At 39.1% G+C, this 22,926-nt stretch overlaps 3 protein-coding genes across 3 annotated transcripts in view; 1 reads left to right on the forward strand and 2 right to left on the reverse strand.

Moving 5' to 3' along the window:
• Nucleotides 1-989: 989 nt before the first annotated feature.
• soul5 (heme-binding protein soul5) lies at nt 990-2,911 on the reverse strand. The gene is made up of 7 exons (XM_007560361.2): nt 2,810-2,911; nt 2,660-2,719; nt 2,462-2,543; nt 2,146-2,266; nt 1,594-1,730; nt 1,346-1,509; nt 990-1,252 (listed from the first exon to the last, which is right to left on the reverse strand). Coding segments are annotated over exons 1-7 (657 nt in total). The 5' UTR covers nt 2,812-2,911; the 3' UTR covers nt 990-1,161.
• A 3,285-nt stretch (nt 2,912-6,196) lies between these two features.
• On the forward strand, nt 6,197-9,518 carry LOC103143723 (retinol dehydrogenase 8). Its single transcript, XM_007560362.2, has 7 exons — nt 6,197-6,524; nt 7,680-7,804; nt 7,906-8,067; nt 8,153-8,332; nt 8,418-8,511; nt 8,661-8,844; nt 8,965-9,518. Exons 2-7 carry the CDS (start codon nt 7,708-7,710, stop codon nt 9,172-9,174), a joined length of 927 nt encoding a protein of 308 aa, XP_007560424.1. The 5' UTR covers nt 6,197-6,524; nt 7,680-7,707; the 3' UTR covers nt 9,175-9,518.
• Nucleotides 9,519-11,007: 1,489 nt separating this feature from the next.
• The window catches only part of notch3 (notch receptor 3), a 28,450-nt gene continuing 16,531 nt past the window's right edge, over nt 11,008-22,926 (reverse strand). The window contains exons 10-33 of the mRNA XM_007560364.2: nt 22,664-22,777; nt 21,551-21,784; nt 21,305-21,415; nt 21,017-21,209; nt 20,367-20,512; nt 19,925-20,158; nt 19,654-19,806; nt 19,308-19,536; nt 19,025-19,226; nt 18,743-18,899; nt 18,475-18,659; nt 18,197-18,329; nt 17,826-18,083; nt 17,632-17,744; nt 16,991-17,514; nt 16,573-16,899; nt 16,332-16,480; nt 16,005-16,245; nt 15,766-15,856; nt 15,497-15,665; nt 15,059-15,363; nt 14,788-14,935; nt 14,595-14,692; nt 11,008-14,498 (exon numbers count right to left, since the gene is read on the reverse strand). Of these exons, the coding sequence (XP_007560426.1) occupies nt 13,017-14,498; nt 14,595-14,692; nt 14,788-14,935; nt 15,059-15,363; nt 15,497-15,665; nt 15,766-15,856; nt 16,005-16,245; nt 16,332-16,480; nt 16,573-16,899; nt 16,991-17,514; nt 17,632-17,744; nt 17,826-18,083; nt 18,197-18,329; nt 18,475-18,659; nt 18,743-18,899; nt 19,025-19,226; nt 19,308-19,536; nt 19,654-19,806; nt 19,925-20,158; nt 20,367-20,512; nt 21,017-21,209; nt 21,305-21,415; nt 21,551-21,784; nt 22,664-22,777 (5,996 nt within the window). The 3' untranslated portion in view covers nt 11,008-13,016. The remainder of the gene's footprint in view (nt 14,499-14,594; nt 14,693-14,787; nt 14,936-15,058; nt 15,364-15,496; nt 15,666-15,765; nt 15,857-16,004; nt 16,246-16,331; nt 16,481-16,572; nt 16,900-16,990; nt 17,515-17,631; nt 17,745-17,825; nt 18,084-18,196; nt 18,330-18,474; nt 18,660-18,742; nt 18,900-19,024; nt 19,227-19,307; nt 19,537-19,653; nt 19,807-19,924; nt 20,159-20,366; nt 20,513-21,016; nt 21,210-21,304; nt 21,416-21,550; nt 21,785-22,663; nt 22,778-22,926) is intronic.

A 22,926-nucleotide genomic window follows, 5' to 3' on the forward strand; every position in this document is an offset into this window, starting at 1 on the left:
TTCTTCCTTTTCTATAATTATTACTGGGTTTCAGAGTGAAAGTGGAGTTGTTTCTAAATATCACCAACACTGACGATAAATGTGTTCATGTATTACCGTTCACAATATCATTATAGAATAGCTCACTTACAGATGAATACATAATTTTCCACCTTTCTGTTTTTTAATTATTCAAAACACTCAACATTAGTCTAATTGTTGCATAGCTATCAATTTCTGCAACAACCCTCCACCCCCCAACAACCTGGTAATAATTGTCTAATGCACTGCCAGCGGTATGTTCTTTATTTCTATTGAACATGAAACACTTAAATTTTGTGAAAAAATAACTTCCTCAATGTGCTGTAATGCTTTTGAAAGTATTTATGTAAAACTACAATTATTTATTTGAGGTAAATATATTAAAGGTATATATTTTGTCCTGCATAGTAGTAATATTGCAAAAATAAAGCTAAGGCCCATAATACTGCAGTTAATTCATAAACTGAGGTTTTCAAAAATGTGTCCATTGCTTTTTACGGTTAGCTAAAATTGAACAAATCCCCAATTTGCAAATAATACATGCATTATTACAGTGCAGTGTACAACAGGTTATGTAATAAAAATCTGTATGTATTATCTTAATCTTCCAGACAGTGGTGATAAGATACAGCTGAAACACAATTAGCACAAACTGATCCAGTCACACAATGACGTCAAAGTAGAGCCATAACGGCAGCGAAGGTGCATGGTTTCCATGGATACTTTCAAATATTAAACAACATTGCATGCTAAGTTCATTATCTGCTTATTTTAAACTGCATGTTTACTTTGAGGTAGCATATACATAGATTTCATACAATTGGCCAAGTTTTCATGAGCTCAAGGTTGCATGAGCTCTTTCAAGATTTAGTTGCCATCTACTGGCTCAGATGTGCAAAGCTTTAATTGTACGTATAGTACATGTACAAAGATCTATCATTCACATATAGATAAATAAAGAAACAGAATGATTGCTGCAAAAAACTACTTTATTTTTCAACAACAAAAAAACAAAAACAAAAACAAAATAAATTGTACAAAACCCTGATAATAATGGCTTTGTTGTCTGTGTGTTCAAACAGGGTTTATGTTCAATTTTGAGCAACGTTCAGCTACAGCACAGACGTTGTGTTCAGTAAACTATGCAGATGGTTGAAGATCTGGATCACACACTGGATCCCCCTCAACAACGTACCACACCTCGCAGTGTCTCTTTTTCTTGGGCTTTGGACTACAAGAACACAAAAACACACAGAGATATTAGAATATGACTTCAACATACTGGGGTTGTTTTAAGCATTTGGGCTACTTATCATTTCATCACCTGTCATATCCAGCTGCGAAGTGGAATCCTTTCGTGTACTGTGCATTGGCAGAGTTAAGAGCTTTCAACAGTTTCTGGGAGTACTTGTTGTCAGACATGGTGCTCATGTAGGAGTCATAGTCGATTACATAGACATTCATAGCAGGCGTCTCTTGGATATAAACCTGCAAATTAGCAAGAATGTTTTATCTGCGGAAAGCAAAAGCAGATCTCAGAGAAGAAGTCTCAAGTTTTATATCAAAGCTTACATATTCGTTAGTAGGTTTTGGTGGATCCATCTGATATTCTGCTGGCAGCAAGAAACTCATTGTGATGACACCCGTCCTAAAAATGCTCTTTTCAGGCAATCCCATCACAACTGGAGCAGTCATAGGGATTTTTTGGTCTGCAAGGGAACAGAAATACTGTAAACAGAATGTGTGTACCAAAACGAAAATATGTACACACTGTCAATACACATGACAATTGGATAAATAAAATTCCACATTTAGATGGAGACCATTTATAGGATCACAATATTTCAGTATTACTAATCAAGACCAAGACAATTACCATTTTTTTTTAATTGGAAGTCAAGTTTTGAATGAAAGACAGTGAAGAATTCAGAACAATATTTTTCTACATGCTATTAAAGTCTGCTCTTTGGTTTATATTATACAAACAGTGTTGCCGTTGTGTTTGTGTTTATAGGTCACATTGTGTGGAATTTCATTTGCTAAATGTATTTTTGTTTTCACAAAAATAGTTGTAAAAAAAAAGAAGTGAGTGAAAAAAATGGTAGCATCAAATCACATACTAACTTGCTTCATTTTCTCCGGTGATGTACTTGTACAACCTCCAAAATGCCGGTACCATCATAAATTCCATAGCGAAGCTGGTGTAATTAGTCGTAACCCATTTCACGGAGTCATAATGCCGCACCTGAAAATTATTATTATTATTAATGCAATTCTTTTGTGCCGTTCTCAGGAATGTTCTCCCTCGAATGCTGATGGAGATAGGTGCTAGCCCCTGAGCAACCCTTCAAGAATGAGCAGGTTTAGACAACAAATAGGCACTTCCATGCAAATACAAACCATTTTTATTTTCATTTTATTTGTTCTTGCCGATGCTCACCTCATATACGGAGTTCTTGCAAATCGAGTCAAACAGCAGGCACTGCTCTGTCTCATTGCAGAACTCCAGCTGGGAGGAGTCTCTGTAAAGTCAAAGCACACATAAAATTCTCTTGCATGCATCCATGAGGACATGTTAAAGTAACATCTACTCATACCACATGCTGAATGAAAGTGTCAGTAAGATCATTTTTCATACCCAACTCTGGCTTCAGCTGTTAGAACCAGCAGAAGACCCACGAGACCTGAAAAACAAATCCTGAAACACAAAAAATGTAGAGCACTTGTTTCAGAACTTCAATGCATTTCTGTTCAGTGAGAATGTAAGTCAAAATGAACGTCTACTTACATTGCAGCTCACTGTTGAGTTCTCAGCTTCTCGAACAGTAATCTCCCTGTACCGACCCAAAGCAAGCATTTATCCCCTTCTGGTTATGAAAGGAAAACAGGCTCCTCCCTGAACTCCTAATTCAGTCCAGACAACAGAGAGGCAGAACATGTGAGAAAATCTTTACAGAGGGAAAAGAATGTGGGAATACTCACTTGTGTTCTGTAACCTCGCCTTTGTGTAATACAGATGCGAAACTTGCATTTATGTCACACCAACTGATGTAATAACAAAGGATAGATGTTGCATAATTTAATTATAACTCTTTTGCTTCACCTCAGACAACAGGCCACAAAGGTCAGCAACTGTAACCTTGACTGTAACATCATGTGTATATGTGCAGTCATGTAGGTGGACGGGTTACTGAATCAGAAACAATGATTCTCTCTTTGGACTAACAAGAAAACATGCTTTTTCTTTTCTGATTTGTTTTTGTTCTGAAATAAATAAATGAATAAAATATATAGAAACATAAAAGCAATACCCCGAGCAGTAGCCCTCAGCTGTTGATCACTGATGGAAAAGCAGAATTTTGTTTGTTTTTTTCTAAACCAGAAATCTGATCTTTAAATGTGTATTTTTTTTTTTTTATTATTTGTGAGTTCATTTTGCTGTTAGTGTTACCTAATATGCGTTTCTTGTTCCTCAGCTGAGACATAAAGGAGTGGACACAGCTTGTTGGATTGACACTTTAAGATAAATAAATATATAGTCTATCATCTGTTTGTTTTCAGAGCGAGTTAGAACATTGTGTTTTGTCTGATTGTCTTGTTCACACGCAGTTTTGCACATCAATGAATTGCATAGAAACGATGTAAAAAGTACCTTGGATTTGGTTAGCAAGCAGACAAAAACTTCCCTGGGAGAGAAATAATGGGACCGCCAAGGGAATTAGTGGCATTGACAAAATCTTTTCTTAAAGCTCTCACGATACCTGTTTTGTCCTCAGATGACACCTGATCTGGGCTGGGAGACAGAATGTTCAGTCACACCCTCTGCATTCAACTCAGTTCAAAATACTTTATCAATCACCAGACAGAAATTAAATGTTGTTATAACTCTAGACAATTTTCTTCAGAGTTATTATAGATGCTGGTCGCTGTGAGCATGGGTCTCCTGTAGTGGTCAGTGTTGCAGAAACCATTTGAAAGCTCTGACTGAAGGCACTCAGCTGTTTCATGAGGAGGATACTAAGAATTGTCCATCATTATCGTGATTTTATGAAGAATTCATCTTTTCGCATTCTCAAGGAGTAAAGTTATACAGACAGTGTAATGGATAAGAAAACTATGATGTGACATTTAACAGAAAATACAAGAAAGATCACATTAATAAAGGTGATACATTTAAAAAGTGTCACCTAGTTTTTCAAGTTTCATAACGCTGACAAAAATCTACTCAGTTAGCAGAACTGGTTGTGTTGTGAACGTGCAGTCTTTCAGTCATAAAAAGTGTGGGTGCTTCAAAGGAATGCATACGACCACATTAACTTTTCAATCAAAAACACAAACAAAAAAATAAACCTCTTAAAAAAAGAACAATTGAAATGAAATGATTACCAGGCAGGGTGATGCAATCAAGCTTTTTACTTTATTAGGAAGAAAGTTTTAAGTTTCAGCAACAGAATTATTTTTTCCTTGATTCAAAATTATTTCAGGAGCAGAAAAGGATTTGAAGACTTTTGACACGGACACTAAGCTGTTAAACAGACAATTCAGATAAATATGCTGCTTTGTCTAACAGAATGCTCTGCCATTAATCATGAAAAAAAGAAAACAGTTCCAATTGCATAATGGTGCGAGCATGTAGAGGTTATATAACAAGTCAAACAGATGTGAACGATTTTTCTTTTGTCACTGAGAAAAAGGATTGGAGTAAAAAGAAACCCTCCCACTGTTGCAAAAAAAATGACAGTTTTTTTTTTATTTTCCTCATAAGAACAAGATGCATCCTTATATAACAAATGAAAGAATAAAAAGGAATCAGTAATATCATGTAACATGGTGGTTGTGTAAGTTACTGGATTGTTTTGGCTTTAAGGGAGCAGTGAAGCTGACTCATTATTATTATGTTCCTCTGTATGAGTTTTAGGATGAGAGCTTTATTTTACCTTAACACATCTGTGTGATTAAATGGACCCTGAAATGATTTATTTCAGTTTCATCTGTAAAACACACATCTATTTTTTATATTTGTTAAACTAATTTTGCTTTGGGCTTTGAATAAATGTTTTGAGTCAAGAGTTCTTATTATTCCGTAATTTGGATTGAAACAAAGAAGTGGGAGCTATCAAATTAGAAATTATTGTGGATTTTGCTCTAGTTACTACAGAAGCATGAAAAGCTGATTATACATTATTTATTCACCTCAACCAGTTCAAGGCCAGTTAACTTCTCGTTGTGATAATGATTGTCAGTAGCTGGTAACTCCTCTTTGCCAACAATAAAATGATTTGTTTGATAGCACGCAATAAGCTGAACAATTCTCAAAACAACGGGAAGGCACAAGGAACGCAGTGAAGCTCTGAAAAGAATTGTAGATTTAAACAAAACATTGGAAAACAACATGATCATTTCAAACAAGTGTATGAAAGGACTAGATATTAATCATTATCATCATTTTGCAAATGTATGACAAAATGACTCTAGCTATCATTCTCAGATGATACTAAGGAACATCACAGGAACCACCAAGACTGATATGCCACAAAAGTGAAACTTTTGGTGCTGCTGTTAGTAAAACTAGCTTTACATTTTCATGGATTGACGGGGTGTGGATGAACCAAAATATTAAGTACTTATTACAGCATTTACAAATAATATTACTTTTGAAAATTGGCTTTTTTTTTAAATCCTGACATATAGGTGCATATCACTCATTGGACTCTTGTTTTTTTTTTTTTTTTTTTTTTTTTTAAATGTCTAATTGGATTTCTGTTATAGACACTGCTCCAAATTTCACATTTTTGCTCTAAATCATTTGTATTCTTGCTCAAAGCTGCTATAAAAATAATGTATCTCGAGATGCAATAAATGATTCATGTTTTAGGAAAACGTACTACCATTAACTGGAAGTGTGGGAGCCATAAAAGCTCACTCTTTCTGACCCAAAAGATAATTATGTTTCATTCATGCTGATTGTTGAACAGAATATTAGAGTGACGAGTCTGCCCTCCAGAGGCCAAAACAAAAACTGCAAGACTTAGTTAAATCTAGAGCGGTGTTTTTATTTTATTTTATATAATATACATTGTTAGACATTTAGAAATATATTGGACATGACGATTTTTTTTTTCTTCAGAAATTTAACTGGGTAAAAACTGTATTTCATGTGTAGGCGTAGTCTTTAAATAAAATTCCACGAAATGTTGAAGGATATAAAAAAGAAATATATACATATAAGAGACGCAGTGAGTAATTCTGAGTAGAAAATACCCACCAAGAACAAAAAACAACAGCAGCAATATAAATGGTCCTACAGTTTGTGTATTTGGAGTAAACCGAAAAACTACAACTCCCATAATACACGAGCCGCTTGAGTAATCCCTGAGACTTTAGCTGCCTGTCCCGACATTTGAGACTTCGTTATGTTGTTCAGTGTTTTTGCAGCAATTCATCGATGCACTGTTGACAAACTGTTTTCCACGTCAGTGAGGACTAAAGAGCTCGCTCCGCAGGTGGGTACCGTGTGGCAAACAAACACATCTGCCTCAATATAGAGTCTTTTGTAAAGATTTAGCAGATAGTGACCTTGGTGTAATTTAAGATTATGCATAGATCATTGAGTGGCAGGTCTTGGATATTGGGCTTTTCTAAATGTCAGAAAGAAGTAGTTTTTCTACTTCTTGTTTGCAGGTTTTTTACTCTAGATTCAGTTTAAAACCTGCACAGCATGACTAAAATAGTTGTTTTTTTATTCTATTGTTAACTATGTTATGTAGATGACTGCAGCAGGTTCAGATGAGTGAAATCAAAAATCTAGAGGGCTACTCAGAATCCTTAGGTAAAATCTGAACTGGAATATTCTTCAGTTGTAAAAAATTTTAAACACCTTGTGGTAAAACCTTTCTCAGGTTAATTTAGATTGTGATAGGAATAATATAAACTGTACCAGTAGAACGTCTTTAATATCAGAAAGAACATCCAGGTCGGACAAACCAATATACTTCACAACAGCTTTTAAACTGGATCAAGTCCAAGGTGTCTGTGATTTTTTTTTTTAAATGTATTGTCTTATTTCAAAGAACAGCTATTTATTTCACAATAAACTATGTTTTAAACTGTCATTATGCAGTATACTATATTCCTTTGTAGATATGACCTATTTCTATCCTATACCATATTTAATCCTATTACAACTAAAAATACAGCTTTTCCCTTTTGAAGAAAAACATTTTAGGATTTCTTCTCAAGGTAATTACGTACAGCATAATTATCTTGTTGTCATGGACATTTTGTAACTACTGTGATTTCAAATTGGATGATACTTCTTTAGTTTTTACTTTAAAAACTACTATTGCTATTTGAATGAGTTTGCTTTTCTTTTGTTTGTTTACCTCAGCGCACTTTCTGGTCTTTTTTTTTTATATGAAAGGGGTTATTGGCCCAACCTGTGGCATCTTTATAGCCTTATTATGCAACCATTTAGAAATATTAGCTATTATATAGGGATAGTGATTGATATACTTAAAATATACTATGCAAACATGGCCGTGGTAGACTCTGACTCACTTTGAGCACTTAAGTAAATGTGGCTTATCACACCTTGAAACACAAGAAAGCCATAGCAGTGTAGAAAAGATATTTGAGCTTTTTTTAAATTATTATTATAGTCCACTGGTAAGTCTTGAGGTCGCCACCATGGGGACCAGGAGAGTGCTGGTTACTGGTTGCTCCTCTGGTATTGGCTTGGCTGTGGCAGTACGCTTGGCCAAGGATGAGACCAAACGGTTTAAAGGTAAGCTGTTGATGTTCTTTGCTGCACCTTAAAAAAATTCAGTATCCAGTAGATAATAAGTAATCAAAGTGAGTGACATCCTGTGTGTTTGTCTGAGCCAGTAGTTGCCACAATGAGGGATCTTGAGAAACGTGGCCCTTTAGAAAAAGCAGCAGGTGATTTATTAAATAAAACCCTGGTGATCCAAAAGTTGGATGCCTGCTGTGAAGAATCCATCAAAGAGTGCATCAACAGCATCCCCAACCGACAAGTGGATGTCCTCGGTCTGTTTCCTTTGCATAGGATTATTCAAAATAAATTTCACTTAACAAGCAAACATTATTAAAAGAGAATATTTCATTGTTGTAGTGAACAATGCGGGCATTGGCATGATTGGACCACTGGAGTGCCAAAGTATTACCTCAATGAAAGAACTCTTTGAAGTCAACTTCTTTGGCCTGGTGCGATTGGTGAAAGAGGTGCTGCCAGACATGAAGCAAAGGCAGAGTGGCCATATCGTGGTGATGAGCAGTGTCATGGGGATACAAGGTGGGTTTTATTTTAATGAGCTCAGTTTCAGACAAACCTAATAATTGTAAAACACTTTTGATGTTCTCCCAATGTTTCCACAAAGGACTTCTGTTCAACGACATCTACTCTGCGTCCAAGTTTGCTGTGGAAGGATTTTGTGAAAGTCTGGCAGTGCAAGCAATGAAATTCAACATCAAGTGATTACATGTCCCGAACAATACAACATTTTTAAAAATGCAGCTCTAGTCCCCAAGTAAAACTTTAGCTATCTAAACGTCTACATTGGTAAGAATTTACAGCTCAGCAAATGCATCGCTTTTAGATTTACGTACTTTTGTTTTCCTAGGACTACACTGGTGGAACCTGGTCCTGTGATGACAGAGTTTGAAAGAAAAGTGTATGAGGATGCAGAGAACACAGATCTGTCTGAGACAGACGAGGAGACGGCCAGGATCTTCCGTGACATTTATCTTCCATACTCTAGAAAGGTCTTCACAACTTTAGGCCAGACACCAGAGGATGTGGCCGAGGCAAGTAGTGACAGTGTCCTTAAATCTGAGAATTAAAGGTAACACATTTCCTTTTCAGTTAAAATGCATAACCAGAAGACTCCTTTTGATGCAAAGTTTTGTTCTTTTCTCACTGTTTAGCAAACACATAAAGTGATTACAGCCAAGGAGCCTCCTCTACGGCACCAGACCAACCGACTGTACATGCCCATGACTGCACTAAAGCATGCAGATCCCACTGGCAGACTTCCTCTGGAAGCTTTCTATAAAATGATCTTTAAACATGACGCTGTTTTTAACGCCACCTTGGGGATTCTGCGCATGATGAATTGGAGGAAGGGGAACAAATAATAATTTAATGGAAGTAGATGCAATAGTTGATTAGGGTTACTGCAGTTATTCTTGTAAACAAATAAATCTTTTGTTAGCTTTGTTACCCTTAGAAGAGGATTTAATGATTTTTCTTTTTTCTTTTTGAAGATATAAACTGGATGTATGTGATCCTTTAAATTTATTGGTTTGATTTTGGTCATTAGAAACTCAGGTGTTTTTTTTTAACCCTTCAAAGCCTGATAGAAGAAATTGTTCTATACTTTTAAAAACTGCACTGTCTATTATATGCTTCTGTCAAATTATGTCTATTTAAATATTCCTATTTTATGTTATTGCATTAATAAATTATATCTTGAAAACTGGTCCTTATTTTAAAGACATTTATTAAGTTCTTATCAAAGTTGATGAAATTCCTTCAGTATATATTGCCATTTTATTTTAGTATTTAAAGTAAAAACTACTTTAATCACAATTGATTCAGACATTGCTTTTGTCTACAGAACATTTATTGATGCTTAATTTAAACCCTGGTTCATGACTTAAAAAAAAAAGAAGTTCTTTAGTTAATTAGTTTAATTTCTGTACCATTAAAAAATGACTTCAAAGGTAAATAAAAGTGGTGCAAAAAGGCACAAGATAAGTCTAGAATTAAGAAAAAAACAATTTTTTAAAATTAAAAGTAAAAATTTTAGCAAAAGAAAAGGTCAATATATTAAAAATATACTTATCTCTCTATATATGTGGACCATCATGGAGTTAAATTCTTAGAAAGGTTCTTTCTGGGACATAAAGAATAATTTTGGTTGAAATATAATTTCCACACAGTTATTCTTACATTATGTCAGATCAGTTTACGGTGATAAAATTTGTATTTCTCTCAGATGGCTTGAGGATTGTTTAGATCATTTCTAAAATGTAGGTCAGCACATTTTCAATCTGAGTCTAAATCTGGATGAGAGTTTCCATTGTGTGTTTTCTCAATCTTTTTTTTTTTTTTTTTTTTTTTTACATAAAATATGTGAATGCACAGTATATTTCACAGACTGTTAAATGGAGGAAAGTTTTACAATGTTAGCAATGTGTTGCATTTGAAAGAAAGTAGATTAAGCCTTTACTTTAAACAGGACAAAGGTCTATGGCATTTATCTTCCAGCACGACTAAGTGAAGTAATCTCTGTCTCATCCTGGTTATAATTACCTCTGTGAAGAATCCATTGAGCCAATATCAGTGTGCTGACACATGGTTGGTCTCATCTTTACACTATATTTAAAGAACAGCTTTTACATTGACAATATCACCCAGTTTTGACTTTGGCAGTAATAAATTATACATGCATGCTGAAGTTATACCAAATAGCTGTGTTTGGTAGTTTCTACTACTTGACTGAGCACAGGTTAAACCTGATCAGTGTCTGATTGGAAAATGTTTAGGATATTATCTGGAAATAAGGAAAAGTTAATCCCTTTAAGATTATCATTAATACCTTGGGAATATGACAGATCTGAACTTGTCATTCAGAACAGCTGCTCTGTATATTAGTGTGATATAAACAGACTGCTAAAACACATTGCTGAAACACACAGCTAAAAGCAAATAATAATAATAATAATAATAATAATAATAATAATAATAATAATAATAATAAATAATGTACTGAAAAGTAGTTCCCTGTATTTTTTATTACAAATATATTTAACAAGTTTGATTAAAAAAAAAGAAAAGAAAAACTGCTGAGAAATGTTGACAGTGACTTTAAACTACTTTTGAACAATTGTAGGAATAAACTGAGGATATATCAACATGTGCTGTTGTAACAAGATTGCTAAAAAAATATTCATTAGTCTCAGTTTCAAATAATGCTAAATGAAATACACTTTATTTCTGTCTTTTTAGTACATAACAATCACTTTAGGAAAATAAGACTTCTTAAGCAACGATCTACCCAAAACAAACAATATTTACAATCTGCAACTGAAATTTTGTAACTGAAATGGTGAATGCACAAAACACTTAGTGTGACCTGGCAGGAAAATTTTAAGACCAGAAAATTAGAAAAAAACAAACAAACAGACAAACCAAACATTTTCACCTGCAAATAAGATGCAAACTGGACTGTGAAAATCAACACTTTCCCAGGTCTGAGAGACCAGCACCTGGTTCTATAATGAACAAGATAAAATAGGAAAACAAAAATAAACTCAACTGATAACTCAACTAGACGCAGTGTTTAGGCATTGTCACCGTAAAAACAATAACTAGAAGTGATGAGCTAATTTGTCTCTGCTCAAAAAGCATTAAATGAAAATGCCAAAGTGTCTTTCTTAAAATGTTACGATACAAAAAGTCTGAAATGTGCACAAAATGTTATAAAGAGGCGACCGACCCCCCGTTCTACATGGCCAGGTTATATGAAAAACAAAATACTTGTTCAGACATAATACAAGTGGTTAGCTAAATGACTTGAGTTTCATCTTAGAATTACGGAACATAAACACTACACGGTAGTGTTGTTTCACCCCCCGCCCCCCCCATTCTTATTTCACTAGCTCGCAACTTCGTGAGCCCTGGACGTGGTATCTACTGTAGATGCAAGGGAATCATTCCTCTGCATGCCATAAAACACCTCCCTGAGGAGTGACAGGGCAGCAGCAGTCACAGTCCAGCAGCCCCACCCACACTGGTCACCACTCCCAACTTGATCTCAGCTGCAATAGTCCATTTAGTCCACTTCAGGTTATTGGGGTCAACAATTTCAAAAGATTTTGTTGTCTAGTTTGGTTACCTTTTAGTGTTACCTTAAGGCGGTGGTCCAAACACAAAAAAGCCAGAAACAGCGGAGGAATGTTTGAAACAAAGAGTGATATAAAATAGCAGCGGATATAAGCATAGCTTAATACATCTGAAGTGATGTTTGACAAAGAAAAAAGTATTTATGCTTTTCCACAAATATACAGAGTATAAAACAATAAAAAATATAATGTAAGGGCAGTGAAAGGCTGATTTTTAAAGGCCAACACATTTTCTTTGAAGCATAAATAAAACGAATGCTAAAGGTAATAGACTCGGCAGTAAGACCATCAACAAATACTCTAGTGTCAATGAATAGTTATATAAAATAAATGCATCACACTTAATATTGTCTCTGATTTTTTTTTTTTTTTTAAGATTATATGTAAAATTCACAGCGATTAAATGCCCCTTATATTATAAATATCCAATGATGCCAAATGTATTTGACAAAGACTTGCCCTTTGAGGCTGGTCAGTTGAAGTGCTTTAAAGACACTCATCTACATTCTTGTTCATAACACTCATATATAAATTTGCTATTTACCACAACTCAAACATAACTACGGCAGAGCAATTTTTGAAATGTCGTTGCTAGAACCATTTTAACATTACAGTGGCAGTCTATATGAGAGGCTAGAACAGAAAAAAAAACTAAAGAGCAGTTCAGATAGATAAAAACAATAAATAAAAATAAACAAATTCCCTTCAACAATTCACTTTTCCTCTGTTCTACTTTTTAAATGTTTGTTAGTTTTCTGGAGAGTTTCCCTAAGTCTTTGAAATTAAAGACTTGGTTTTCTTCATATACTTTTTTTTTTTTAAGAATCAAAAATAGTCCATCCGTGACAGAATTACTTCATTAAATTGTCTGCAGTTTTTTTCAGACAACACACATTTCCCTTTACTTTTTTATTTCTCTGCCGTATTCACTAGCAGACGGTCCTCTTACACATATTGCCAGCCCAACTCCAAAGAAAATCTTGGAAACATGCTGACAGATAAAACATAGACAGACCCAAGAGCCAGTCTTTTTAACCCAGGTCCTTTTTCAGGTCGAGTCCGAATGACCTTCATGCAAACACCTGCATCTTGCCATTGGCCTCTGGGATTTGAGTAATTTGGGTCTGGTTGGGGACAGCGACGGCTGGGCTTGGCGTGGAATCTGACCAATCGGAGACGCAGTGGGGAGAGGGACTGGACCAGTGCTCTGGAGACTCTGGAGAGGGTGTCAGATAGGGGTGCTCACTGGGCAAATTGTGGAAATGCTTGGGTGTGGCATCTAATGTGGATGAATAACTGTGTTGGGAAGGAGGCGTTGGGTAATCCTCATTCCCTGCAGCGCTACCACTCGGCTGGGAGGAAAGGACCTGAGCTGGCTGGGCTGCTGCTGCTGCTGTTGCTCCTTGGGTGGGCTGAACAGGAGGCTGAGAGGACTGCTGAGGCAGCTGCTGCTGATGTTGCTGGAAGAATGATGGTGGAGGCTGCGAGGTTTGTGGGGTAGATGGAGTGGACGTTCCCATAGGACCCATGCTTGGCTGGTTGGTGATGTTGTGATTAATGAGCTGCTGTTGCTCTGCAATGGAAGGCAGCTTCACTGGGCTGATGGTCGGTGTGGAGGTAACCGGTGTGGGCTGCAGCATTGGACTGCGGTAGAGCTGCTGTTGGTGCATCAGCATGTTCTGCTGCTGCATGGCTGGACTCTGGACATGCATGCCTGCTTGACTACTCTGCACAATATTCACAACCTGCTGACCACACTGAGAGGATGGAGGCATGCGACTGTGCCAGTCAAACGGCACACTGACAGGACTGACCATGCCCATGTTGATCCCCAGCTGGCCAGAACTCAGCACATAGCCGTGGTTGACATCTGACGCCATAGAGACACGGCCCTGCATGGACATTGCTCCCGCTCCAATGTCATTAATTTGGGCAAGAGATACAGCAAATGGGCCCCCTCCTTCCAACATGCTACTGTGAACCATTGGGGTGTTTGGAACAGACATGGAGGAATGGAAAAGGCCTGGTGACTGCATGGCAACAGGTGACGTTGGATTGGTGATGTAGCCAGCATTGCTAGCTCCCCCGTGCGGTGAGTCTAGGGAGTCCACTGGGGACAGAGTAACCGAGCTATCCAATAAGGCACTCTGCATGTCCAGACTTAGCTTCTTATTGCGAGCCTTTACTGACTCCTTGAGACTTGCAGCATGCTGGGCTCCAAGGCTGGAACCTTTGGCCCCAGGCCGGCGGTTCTTCTTGCTCTGAGGGGTGTTCTTCAGACTAGGGAGGAAGGCACTTGGAGGGCACATGAGAGGAGACAGAGTGTGGCCTCCTGCGAGTTGGTGTCCAGCTGCTCCATGACTCTGGGGACTCCTCACTGTGTTGTATTCATCAAGAAGTTGTACAATATCGTGGTGCATACGCTCTAGAGCAATGTCTCTCGGCAGCCTGTCCATGTGGTCTGTAATTTCTCTGTTTGCAAAGTGAGCGAGCAGCACCTTCACTGCCTCACAACTTCCTTCGCGGGCTGCAAGGAACAGAGGGGTCTCCTCCTGAAAAACAGACAGAAAGCACATAAAAATTAACAAGCCCTCAAATACAGACATATGCATCATGTATGGATTCCGTGCTTGTGTTTTTAAAATTACCTTGAGATCTTGCATATCTTTGTTGGCGCCATTTTTCAGCAGAGCAATAGTTGCATCTACATTATTTACAGCTGCAGCCCAGTGCAAAGCAGATTTACCTAGAAGAGACGTCAACCATTAGGATGAAATATTTTGGTTTTGCTTAAGTATTTTCATGAATTTAAACCAAATGATTTGGAGATCTGAGACTTACCCAATTCATCGACTGCATTGACATCTGCATGGCATGTAATGAGTTCCTCAACCATGCCTTCCACTGCCAGTCGCGCAGCCAGGATTAGAGCAGTAGAGCCATCGTACATACGGGAGTCCAGATCAGTGGCGCGATTTCGAATCAAAATCTAAATGAGTGGAAAGAACGGGAAAAAAAACCTTTATAGTTATACCATACATTTTGGGAAAGAGTTAAAAGTCTTTGTACTGCTAATGTCATAAACGAACACAACGTCCTAATAACCGATTACCTGGAAGACACCCTGTGCATCTGCAGCCACAGCAGCATGTAGCGGTGTTCGTCCTGTGTTGTCTTGAGCATTGGCGTCTGCTCCGGCATCCAGCAGGCGCTTTGCAGCATCAGCACGTGCATAGCGAGCAGCCAAGTGGAGTGCTGTCTCACCGGTACGGTCTGTTTGTGCAGCGAGCGACGCACCCTGGTAGATTAAGTCAGAGATAATGTTGGCAGAGCACTCTTCACTCTCCTCCTCCTCTGTCACCTCAGGCTCTAGGCCGCCTCCACAGAATGATGCCAGCATCAGAGGTGTAAAACCATCTGGGATGTGGACAAGTGAAAAAAAAAAAAAAAGTTAGTCATTTCAAGTGACCACCACCATGATTGGTGAAGAAAGATTAAAATGTATTGTCAAAAGACAGCTTTCATCCTAAAATTAAACTTCTACACCAACCTGGGCCTCGGACATTAACGTCCATGCAGTCACTTTCAAATTCTCCTTGAGGTGGTGTGAGGGCTATTGTGGGTGGTACACGGATGTCTGCAGCTACGAGATGGTGCTGGGTCCACTGTCTGCAGTCCACTGCATCTTCGCTGTCTGAGAGCATGCTTGGCTCCTCAACCTGAATTTATATAGAAATTTGGTAATATAAATTCTCGCACTAGCATCAATTTAAAAGGATGCAAAATATGTACAGTAAAAAAAAAACTTGTGTGACAAACCTTGAGTCGTTTGGCTTCTGGGCAATCTGGATCCATCCACTGATCACTGTGATCACCGAGGAGAGATTCTTCAACTGTTTTTGGCATGTGTCTGATTACAAATTAAAAAAAAAAAATGCAGCAGCATAAGTTCCAGGAAAGCCACTGAAACTCAAAACTGATTCCTACGATAACAGCAAGCCGTTTTGCATTAACGATGAACTACAAAGTGTTTTAAGTTCTATTTACAAATAACTTACTTCAGTCCAAGAGCATCTTGACCCACAGGTTCCCTGCGGTTTTTGTTACTGCTGGGTTCCTTCTTGAGAAAGAAGCCTTCAGGGAACCAAAGGGTGCTGTGTTCACGCTTCCGACGAGTTATCAACATGCCAATCACAAGGATGACCAAAACAAAAATAAACACTAAACATGGCACCATCCATTGGGTAGGTAGATTCGACCATCCTGTTGGTGAAATGGGATCCATGGGGATCTTTTCTCCTGTTGTGGAACAAGAAAGCTTAGATTTGCATATGCCTCATTTGAGTGACCCATCAATCTTGTGTTAACTCAGAATTCACACTTGCCTCTAACTTCTCGAAGAGGATAAGGGAAGTCGAGCATTTCTGTTGCAGACAGAGCTCCGAGATACTCTGCCGCACTTTTAGCAGTCGGGAAACAGTCTTCTGAATCCCGAATGCACAAACGGTTGTCTATCTCCAGATAGACTATGGACCTACAAAAAAAAAGACATAGGAAAAGGTGTTTTGTGTACAGAGCAATCCCCAGGTAATGATTTATCGTTTATATTTACAGTGTCTGACTAACCCAACAACTTCATGTTGATGTCCAAGTTCTCGTTTGAGACGTGCCTCTCGACGGGTGTAGGGAAGGATCATTGCGTCTCCATTTTTGTCCAATCTGAAGCGCACTGAAGTGTGCAGGATAGCACTCAATTTCTGCAAAAAAGCTTTGCCAGTGAGGAGAAGCTTGTCTGGAGGCAGAAGGACGACCAACACCAAAACACCATTGGCAAGATCCTCTGGAACCGTCTCTGCACAATCTAAGCCATCCCAACCACACTCTTCTGTGTTGCAGCCCTGGTCACACTGACCATCAGCATAATGGGCGTCGCAGTAACTTGCATATATTGGACTGGAGAAAACAAAAGCACATGGATCATCTTAACTAATTTATGCTACTGTTAAATGAAAGGAATCAACCTTATCAATCAAATCAAACTCACTTGCAAATTTTCTCTTTGCTTCTGCAGTCAAAGTTGTCATACAGACACTCAGGGTTGTTACAGAATTCATCACACTGGCTATTGTTGAAGGCACGCCAGCAGCGGGGGTCTGCGCAATGAGCCCAGGGATTCACTGCCAGGGAGCAGTCACCACCATCCCAACGACAAGGAAGTGTATTACATTCCTTGTCACAGACACCGTCATTGGCTTTGCCTGGACAGTCTGCCCTAGGGCAGGCGAGAGCCGGAAGCTCAGATTTGCTTTGTTCGCACCACTTTCCCATAAATCCACTTGGACACTGGCAATGGAAAAATGGGTAGCTGGTTTCTTCGGTGCACAGGCCTCCATTCTGGCATGGCTTGGAAGAGCACCCATCATTACTGTGATGCTGACATTGGGGCCCGCCATAGCCTGTCAAACATACGCAGCGTGTTCCCCTCTTGGTAAGGGCACAGCTTCCGCCATTGTAGCAGGACAGCTCCTGACAGGACATGCTCCTTTCACAGTTTGGACCAGCATAACCCTAGAGATAAACATTGTTCAGGAAGTTTGTGATTACAACCTTTTGATATTGTCCTGTCATTGGCAAACTGTAATGTGAAATTAGATGTTTGAATACTCAAAACAATTTTAAACTTACAAGTTGACATGTACAGGTGTATCCCAGAGGGGTGCTGCTAGTTACTGAACAGGCACCCCCGTTATGACAAGGCTGAGATTCACACACGCTGAACCTGTTCTGACACCTTCGTCCTAAAAAAAACAATTTGTCAGTGGTTACGTTTCCAAACAGAATGCACTGTTACAGACCATCAAGAAGGAAGATTGTCTAACCTGTAAACCCAGGCTTGCAGACACACAGGTAATCATTGGACAACTGGATGCAGTCAAGACTGTTGGTGGAACTACAAGGGCTCGAGAGACACTCATTTATGTCTCCCTCACATCTGTCTCCTGTGAAACCCGGTGGACAATTGCAGCGATGACCACCAACTCTGTCTACACAGGTTCCGTTATTGAGGCACTTGGGTGGAACACCTTGTGGCCTCGGTGGTGGCGCACAGTCATCCTCATTAATCTCACAGAGAACACCTTCAAAACAGAAGATTATCACACACTAATGAATATAGGTACTATCTATTCGACACAGAAAGTAAACTCTCTAGTGATATGCATAAGTTTCTATTGCTTTTGTTCTTGCGTACCCAGTGTGCCGGGGGGACAGGAGCAGATGTAATGTCCAACTAGATCAATACAAGTGCCCCCATTCTGGCATGGATGAGACTGGCACTCATTGATTTCAATCTCGCAGGTCTGTCCAGTATAGCCAGGCATGCACTGTAATGATAGGATAAGCTCATTATATTTATGTAGGTTGAAAAAAATTAAAGGGCAAATTTAAATCCCCTGCTAAAATTATCTGTGGTAAAATCTGACACTGAAGAATCGACTTGTTTCAGAATAGATAAGGGATTTGACTTACATCACACTGGTACCCGCCAACATATGACCTGCAGGTGGCACCATTGCGACAAGGTTTGTCTTCACATTGGTCCACTTGTGTTTCACAATAGCTCCCAGTGTAGTCAGCAGGGCATTTACAAATGTGTGAATTGCCAGTGTTGACACAGTGACCACCATGGTGGCAAAGCTCATCTGTTTGGATTCCTAATTTGAAAGATATTTGTAAATATTCGAGTTGCAGTTAAGAGTGCAGGCTCAGCGATCAAGAGCATAGAAAAGTCAAATACCCCTCTTGCGAGCCGCTGTTTCACAAGACATGTTTGGGATGTCACAGTAACGTCCAGACCAACCATTAGGACAATTGCAACTGAAAGACGCATCCTTTTGGCGGCAACGTCCTCCATTCTGGCACAGAGACAAGCGTCGGCACCAGTCAACTGGCGTCTGAAAAGCCAAGAAGCAGAAATCAGAGACAAAAGAAGCAAATCTGAAATACTGAGCCTACAGAATAAATGTTTTATGCCTCAAGCTCCTAACTTTACATTTCAAATGTACTTAAGAGCTTATACCTGGCACCTGCTGCCTTCAAAGCCCTTTGGACAGGAACAGCGGAAGGACTCCAGGGCATCTTGACAGGTGCCTCCGTTTAGACATGGCTGAGAGTCACACTCATTTACTTCATACTGGCAGTGGGAGCCAGTGAAGCCAGAGCGACAGGTGCAAGCATAGCCATTGATTTTGTCCGTGCAAGTCCCTCCATTAAAGCAAGAGCTGTAAAAATGTGGAAAACAAGTTAAATTCATACTTTTTATTAGGAAATTTGGTTCAGGCTTACCTTTAGCACACACTTACCTTTCAGTGCAATCCGGAATGTTGGTTTCACAGTGGATGCCAGTAAAGCCAGGTGGGCAGCTACATGTGTAAGAGTTGACATAGTCTGTACAGGTGCCTCCATTTTTACAGGGGAAACTTTGACATTCATTGATCTCCAGTGCACATCTAGGGCCTGTGAAGCCAGGCAAGCAACTACAGTGAAAGGAGTTCACACCATCTGTACACGAACCTCCACTTAAGCAAGGGTCTGAAAGGACAAAGGGAGAAAATGACCTTGATCAGAACAGTGAATGTAATAGTATTATGACAGACAGGTGCTGACAGATATAATATTTGTACACAATATATTTAAAATGTCACTTACTGGGAAAACAGTCATTGATATCTGTTTCACAAGTCAGCCCTGTAAATCCGGCTCTACAGGAACACACAAAGCCTCCTAGCGTGTTTGTGCAGGTCCCACGGTTTTTGCAGGGATTCGACATGCATTCATTCATATCTATGTCACACAACTGACCTGTACAGTGCAAGAGATCAACACAATGAGATATGCTTTGTGAAAATGTAATGTTGTAAAAATGGATTATCTCTCAATAAATTGTAAGTACTGGTGCGACTGAATCGGGTTTTCTAACCTTGCCATCCTGGCTGGCAGTTACACTGATAACCCAGGTAGTCTGGGGTGTGGGTACAGACTGCATGATTGGCGCAAGGGTTAGGGAAGCAAGGTGTGAGGACCTCAGCACAGGTAGGTCCACTATAGGGGAGCTCACACAGACATGTGAAACTGGCAACACCGTCCACACAAGTTCCCTTATTTAGACAGGGGCTGGAAGCACATTCATTGTTGTTCACCTGGCAGAGGTTACCTGTAAACAGAAGCAGCAAAAAGGTGACACTTACAGTGTATAATAACACTTATATTAAACTGTAGACTGGAAGTGTATAGCAACACTTACATCTAGCCACAGTCTACAACTTGTGGCTAGATGCAGCTGCACATTTTATTCACCACTAGGGGGAGCCAGACAACTGTAACTTCAGGTTTGTTTTTGTGTAACTTTGTCCAGTGCTCACCTCTGAAACCTTGGCGACATTTGCAGGTAAAACCATTAAGTTTATCTATGCAAGTTCCAGCATTTTGACAAGGACTTGGTAAACAGTCATTCCTGTCCAGGTCACAGTTCTTCCCAACCCATCCAGGTTCACAGTCACAACGGTATCTGAAAACACAATAGTACAATCAGAAAGCCACAGATACAAGTTCATAAAAAATGAACGGATGAAGACTAGGGACCTGTACTATAAAGCAAGATCATGGATCTTGTTTTGATAGACCTGCTCCAGAGCAAGTTAGGTTTCATAAAATTTATTTATTTCAATTCCTCTTTTTTTCCAAGCCTTCTGTTTGGCTTTTCTAGAAACTCTGTTGAGTTTATCCTTTAAATGTTAACATTCCCATGTTGTTTTGCTGTAATGTTAGCACTTTTGATCAAAAATATGTAGCTCCAGCTCAGTGACTGTGATTGGGAATCTGATTATTCTTACATAAATGCATTTTATTCATTTTTAGAAAACATGGGTTTACCTACTAAGTTGGTAAGCATTTTCATATCTAGTTAATTAGGATCATCTAAACATACTCCAGATATTCCAAACCTGCTTTGTTGTACAGGATCTTAATGTATAGTGCGGTAAACATGTTTTGCTGTTAAAACGATTCATACCCGTTTATGTCCTCTCTGCAGGAGCCATGGACACATGGGCTGCTGCCACACTCATCCACCTGGGAGTAACAGTAAGGGGGTTTAAAGCCTTCAGGACACTGGCAGTGAAATCCATTTTCTTCATCAATACACGTTCCCCCATTTCTACAGGGGCTAGATGCACACTCGTCTATTTCCACATTACACTTAGGACCTGGAATGAGAGACATTAGACACATTTCAGTATTTCCAGTTAGAAATCATTGTTTGCTCCATGAAACTTGTAGTTTTAATTCCAGAGAGACTTGCCTGTAAAGCCAGGTTTGCAAACACAATCATAGCGGTTGATGCCATCTTTGCAGATGCCATAGTCACAAGGGTTACTGGCACAATCATCAAAGTTTATCTCACAGTTTGTACCTGAGGTAAGAAAAGGGAATCACATTATTCTGTAAAAATAAATAAACCTTTTAACAATTAAAGAATGCAAAATTCAGCACATTCCGTGACTGAACAATTCGAATAACATATATTGTGTATGGAGTTGTCTCCTACCTGAAGTTCCATGCTGGCACTGACAGATGTACTTATTGACCCGGTCCACACACTTGCCCCCATTCTGACAAGGATTGCTGTGGCACTCATTAAGTTGGTTTTCACAGCGATAGCCTGTATATCCGGGATCACAATTACATGTGTAGGTAGCAATGCCATCGATGCAAGTACCGTGGTGGCATGGGTCTGGTTGACAGTTGTTGACATTTATTTCACAGAGTCTCCCTTCGTAACCTAAAAAGGAAAAATGCACACATGATTAGGTTTCTTGTATGTAACAGCAAGTCACCTTACTGCTTTCTCCCATAGCTCATTGTCTTTTTTTTTTTAGTTTATCCATTGCTATGTTTAATTTATTGGTTGTTGTTTTTTTTTTCATAAAACCTTCTGATGTTTGTACTCTGATGACTATGGTTTCTATTTTACCATGCATTTGTCTGCACACCAAACTGTTGGTTTGTGCTGTGTTTGTAGTGAAATGTTAAGATGGTTGAAGTAATAAAAAGGGCCTTCCAGTCCTGTGCCTTTGTTCTCAGTGGTGCAGGGAACAATAGACAGCACCATGTCAAACAGGGCCACTTCAGTCAACAGAAGGGGCCCATAAACACAGCGAATACCAAGCAGCTGGCCACTGAAACAATGAAGCAGGCTCCTCCATTGGCATAGTTACAAACAAACATGTTAAATTTCAAGACACAGTCAGCAAGCTTAAACAAACAAACTTTACGACAAACTGTATGTCATTGTGAGTTATGTGCCTTTGTGTATGGATGTGACTAAACACAAAAGGGTTGATGTCAAAACTGCAACATAAGGTGTTGTGTGGGGTTTTAAGAAATGAACAGATGTAGGAGTGATGACCAAGGCTCTTTACTAGGCAAACTGCTGGTCCTCTGTGACCTCATGATCCTGACACCCAATGAGAGGAAAAAGGAGGATCAGGGGCCACTTGGCCAGCAGACACCCAAAGAAATAATTCACCCCCAAACAATGAATACTTATTAAACACCAAATAACTGTTTAAAGATCATCTGCACCACCGTCTGAGGAGACGCTGGTTTGTGTAGAGCTAACACCTATCTACTGAACACAATTATATGTAAAGACCCTTACCTTCAGCGCACCGGCACTCAAATCCATTGGGCCGGTCATAGCATTTTGCTCCATTCTGGCAGGGAGTGCTAGCACACTCATCTATGTCAATTTGACACATGGTGCCAGTAAACCCTGGGACATGCAAACACAAAGGTTAAAGGTCAGACAGACGGTCCAGTGAAAGGGTCCAATCCTAGGTCAGAGGGCAGCCGCAGAGGCCTGTAGTTCGGTTAGTCATGTCTGGCTAAGGTAGCTTTAAAGGCTTCTTTCTTTGTTAGAGA

The sequence above is a fragment of the Poecilia formosa genome, unplaced genomic scaffold (genome assembly GCF_000485575.1).
Source record: "Poecilia formosa unplaced genomic scaffold, Poecilia_formosa-5.1.2 Scaffold115, whole genome shotgun sequence".
Lineage (NCBI taxonomy): Eukaryota > Metazoa > Chordata > Actinopteri > Cyprinodontiformes > Poeciliidae > Poecilia > Poecilia formosa.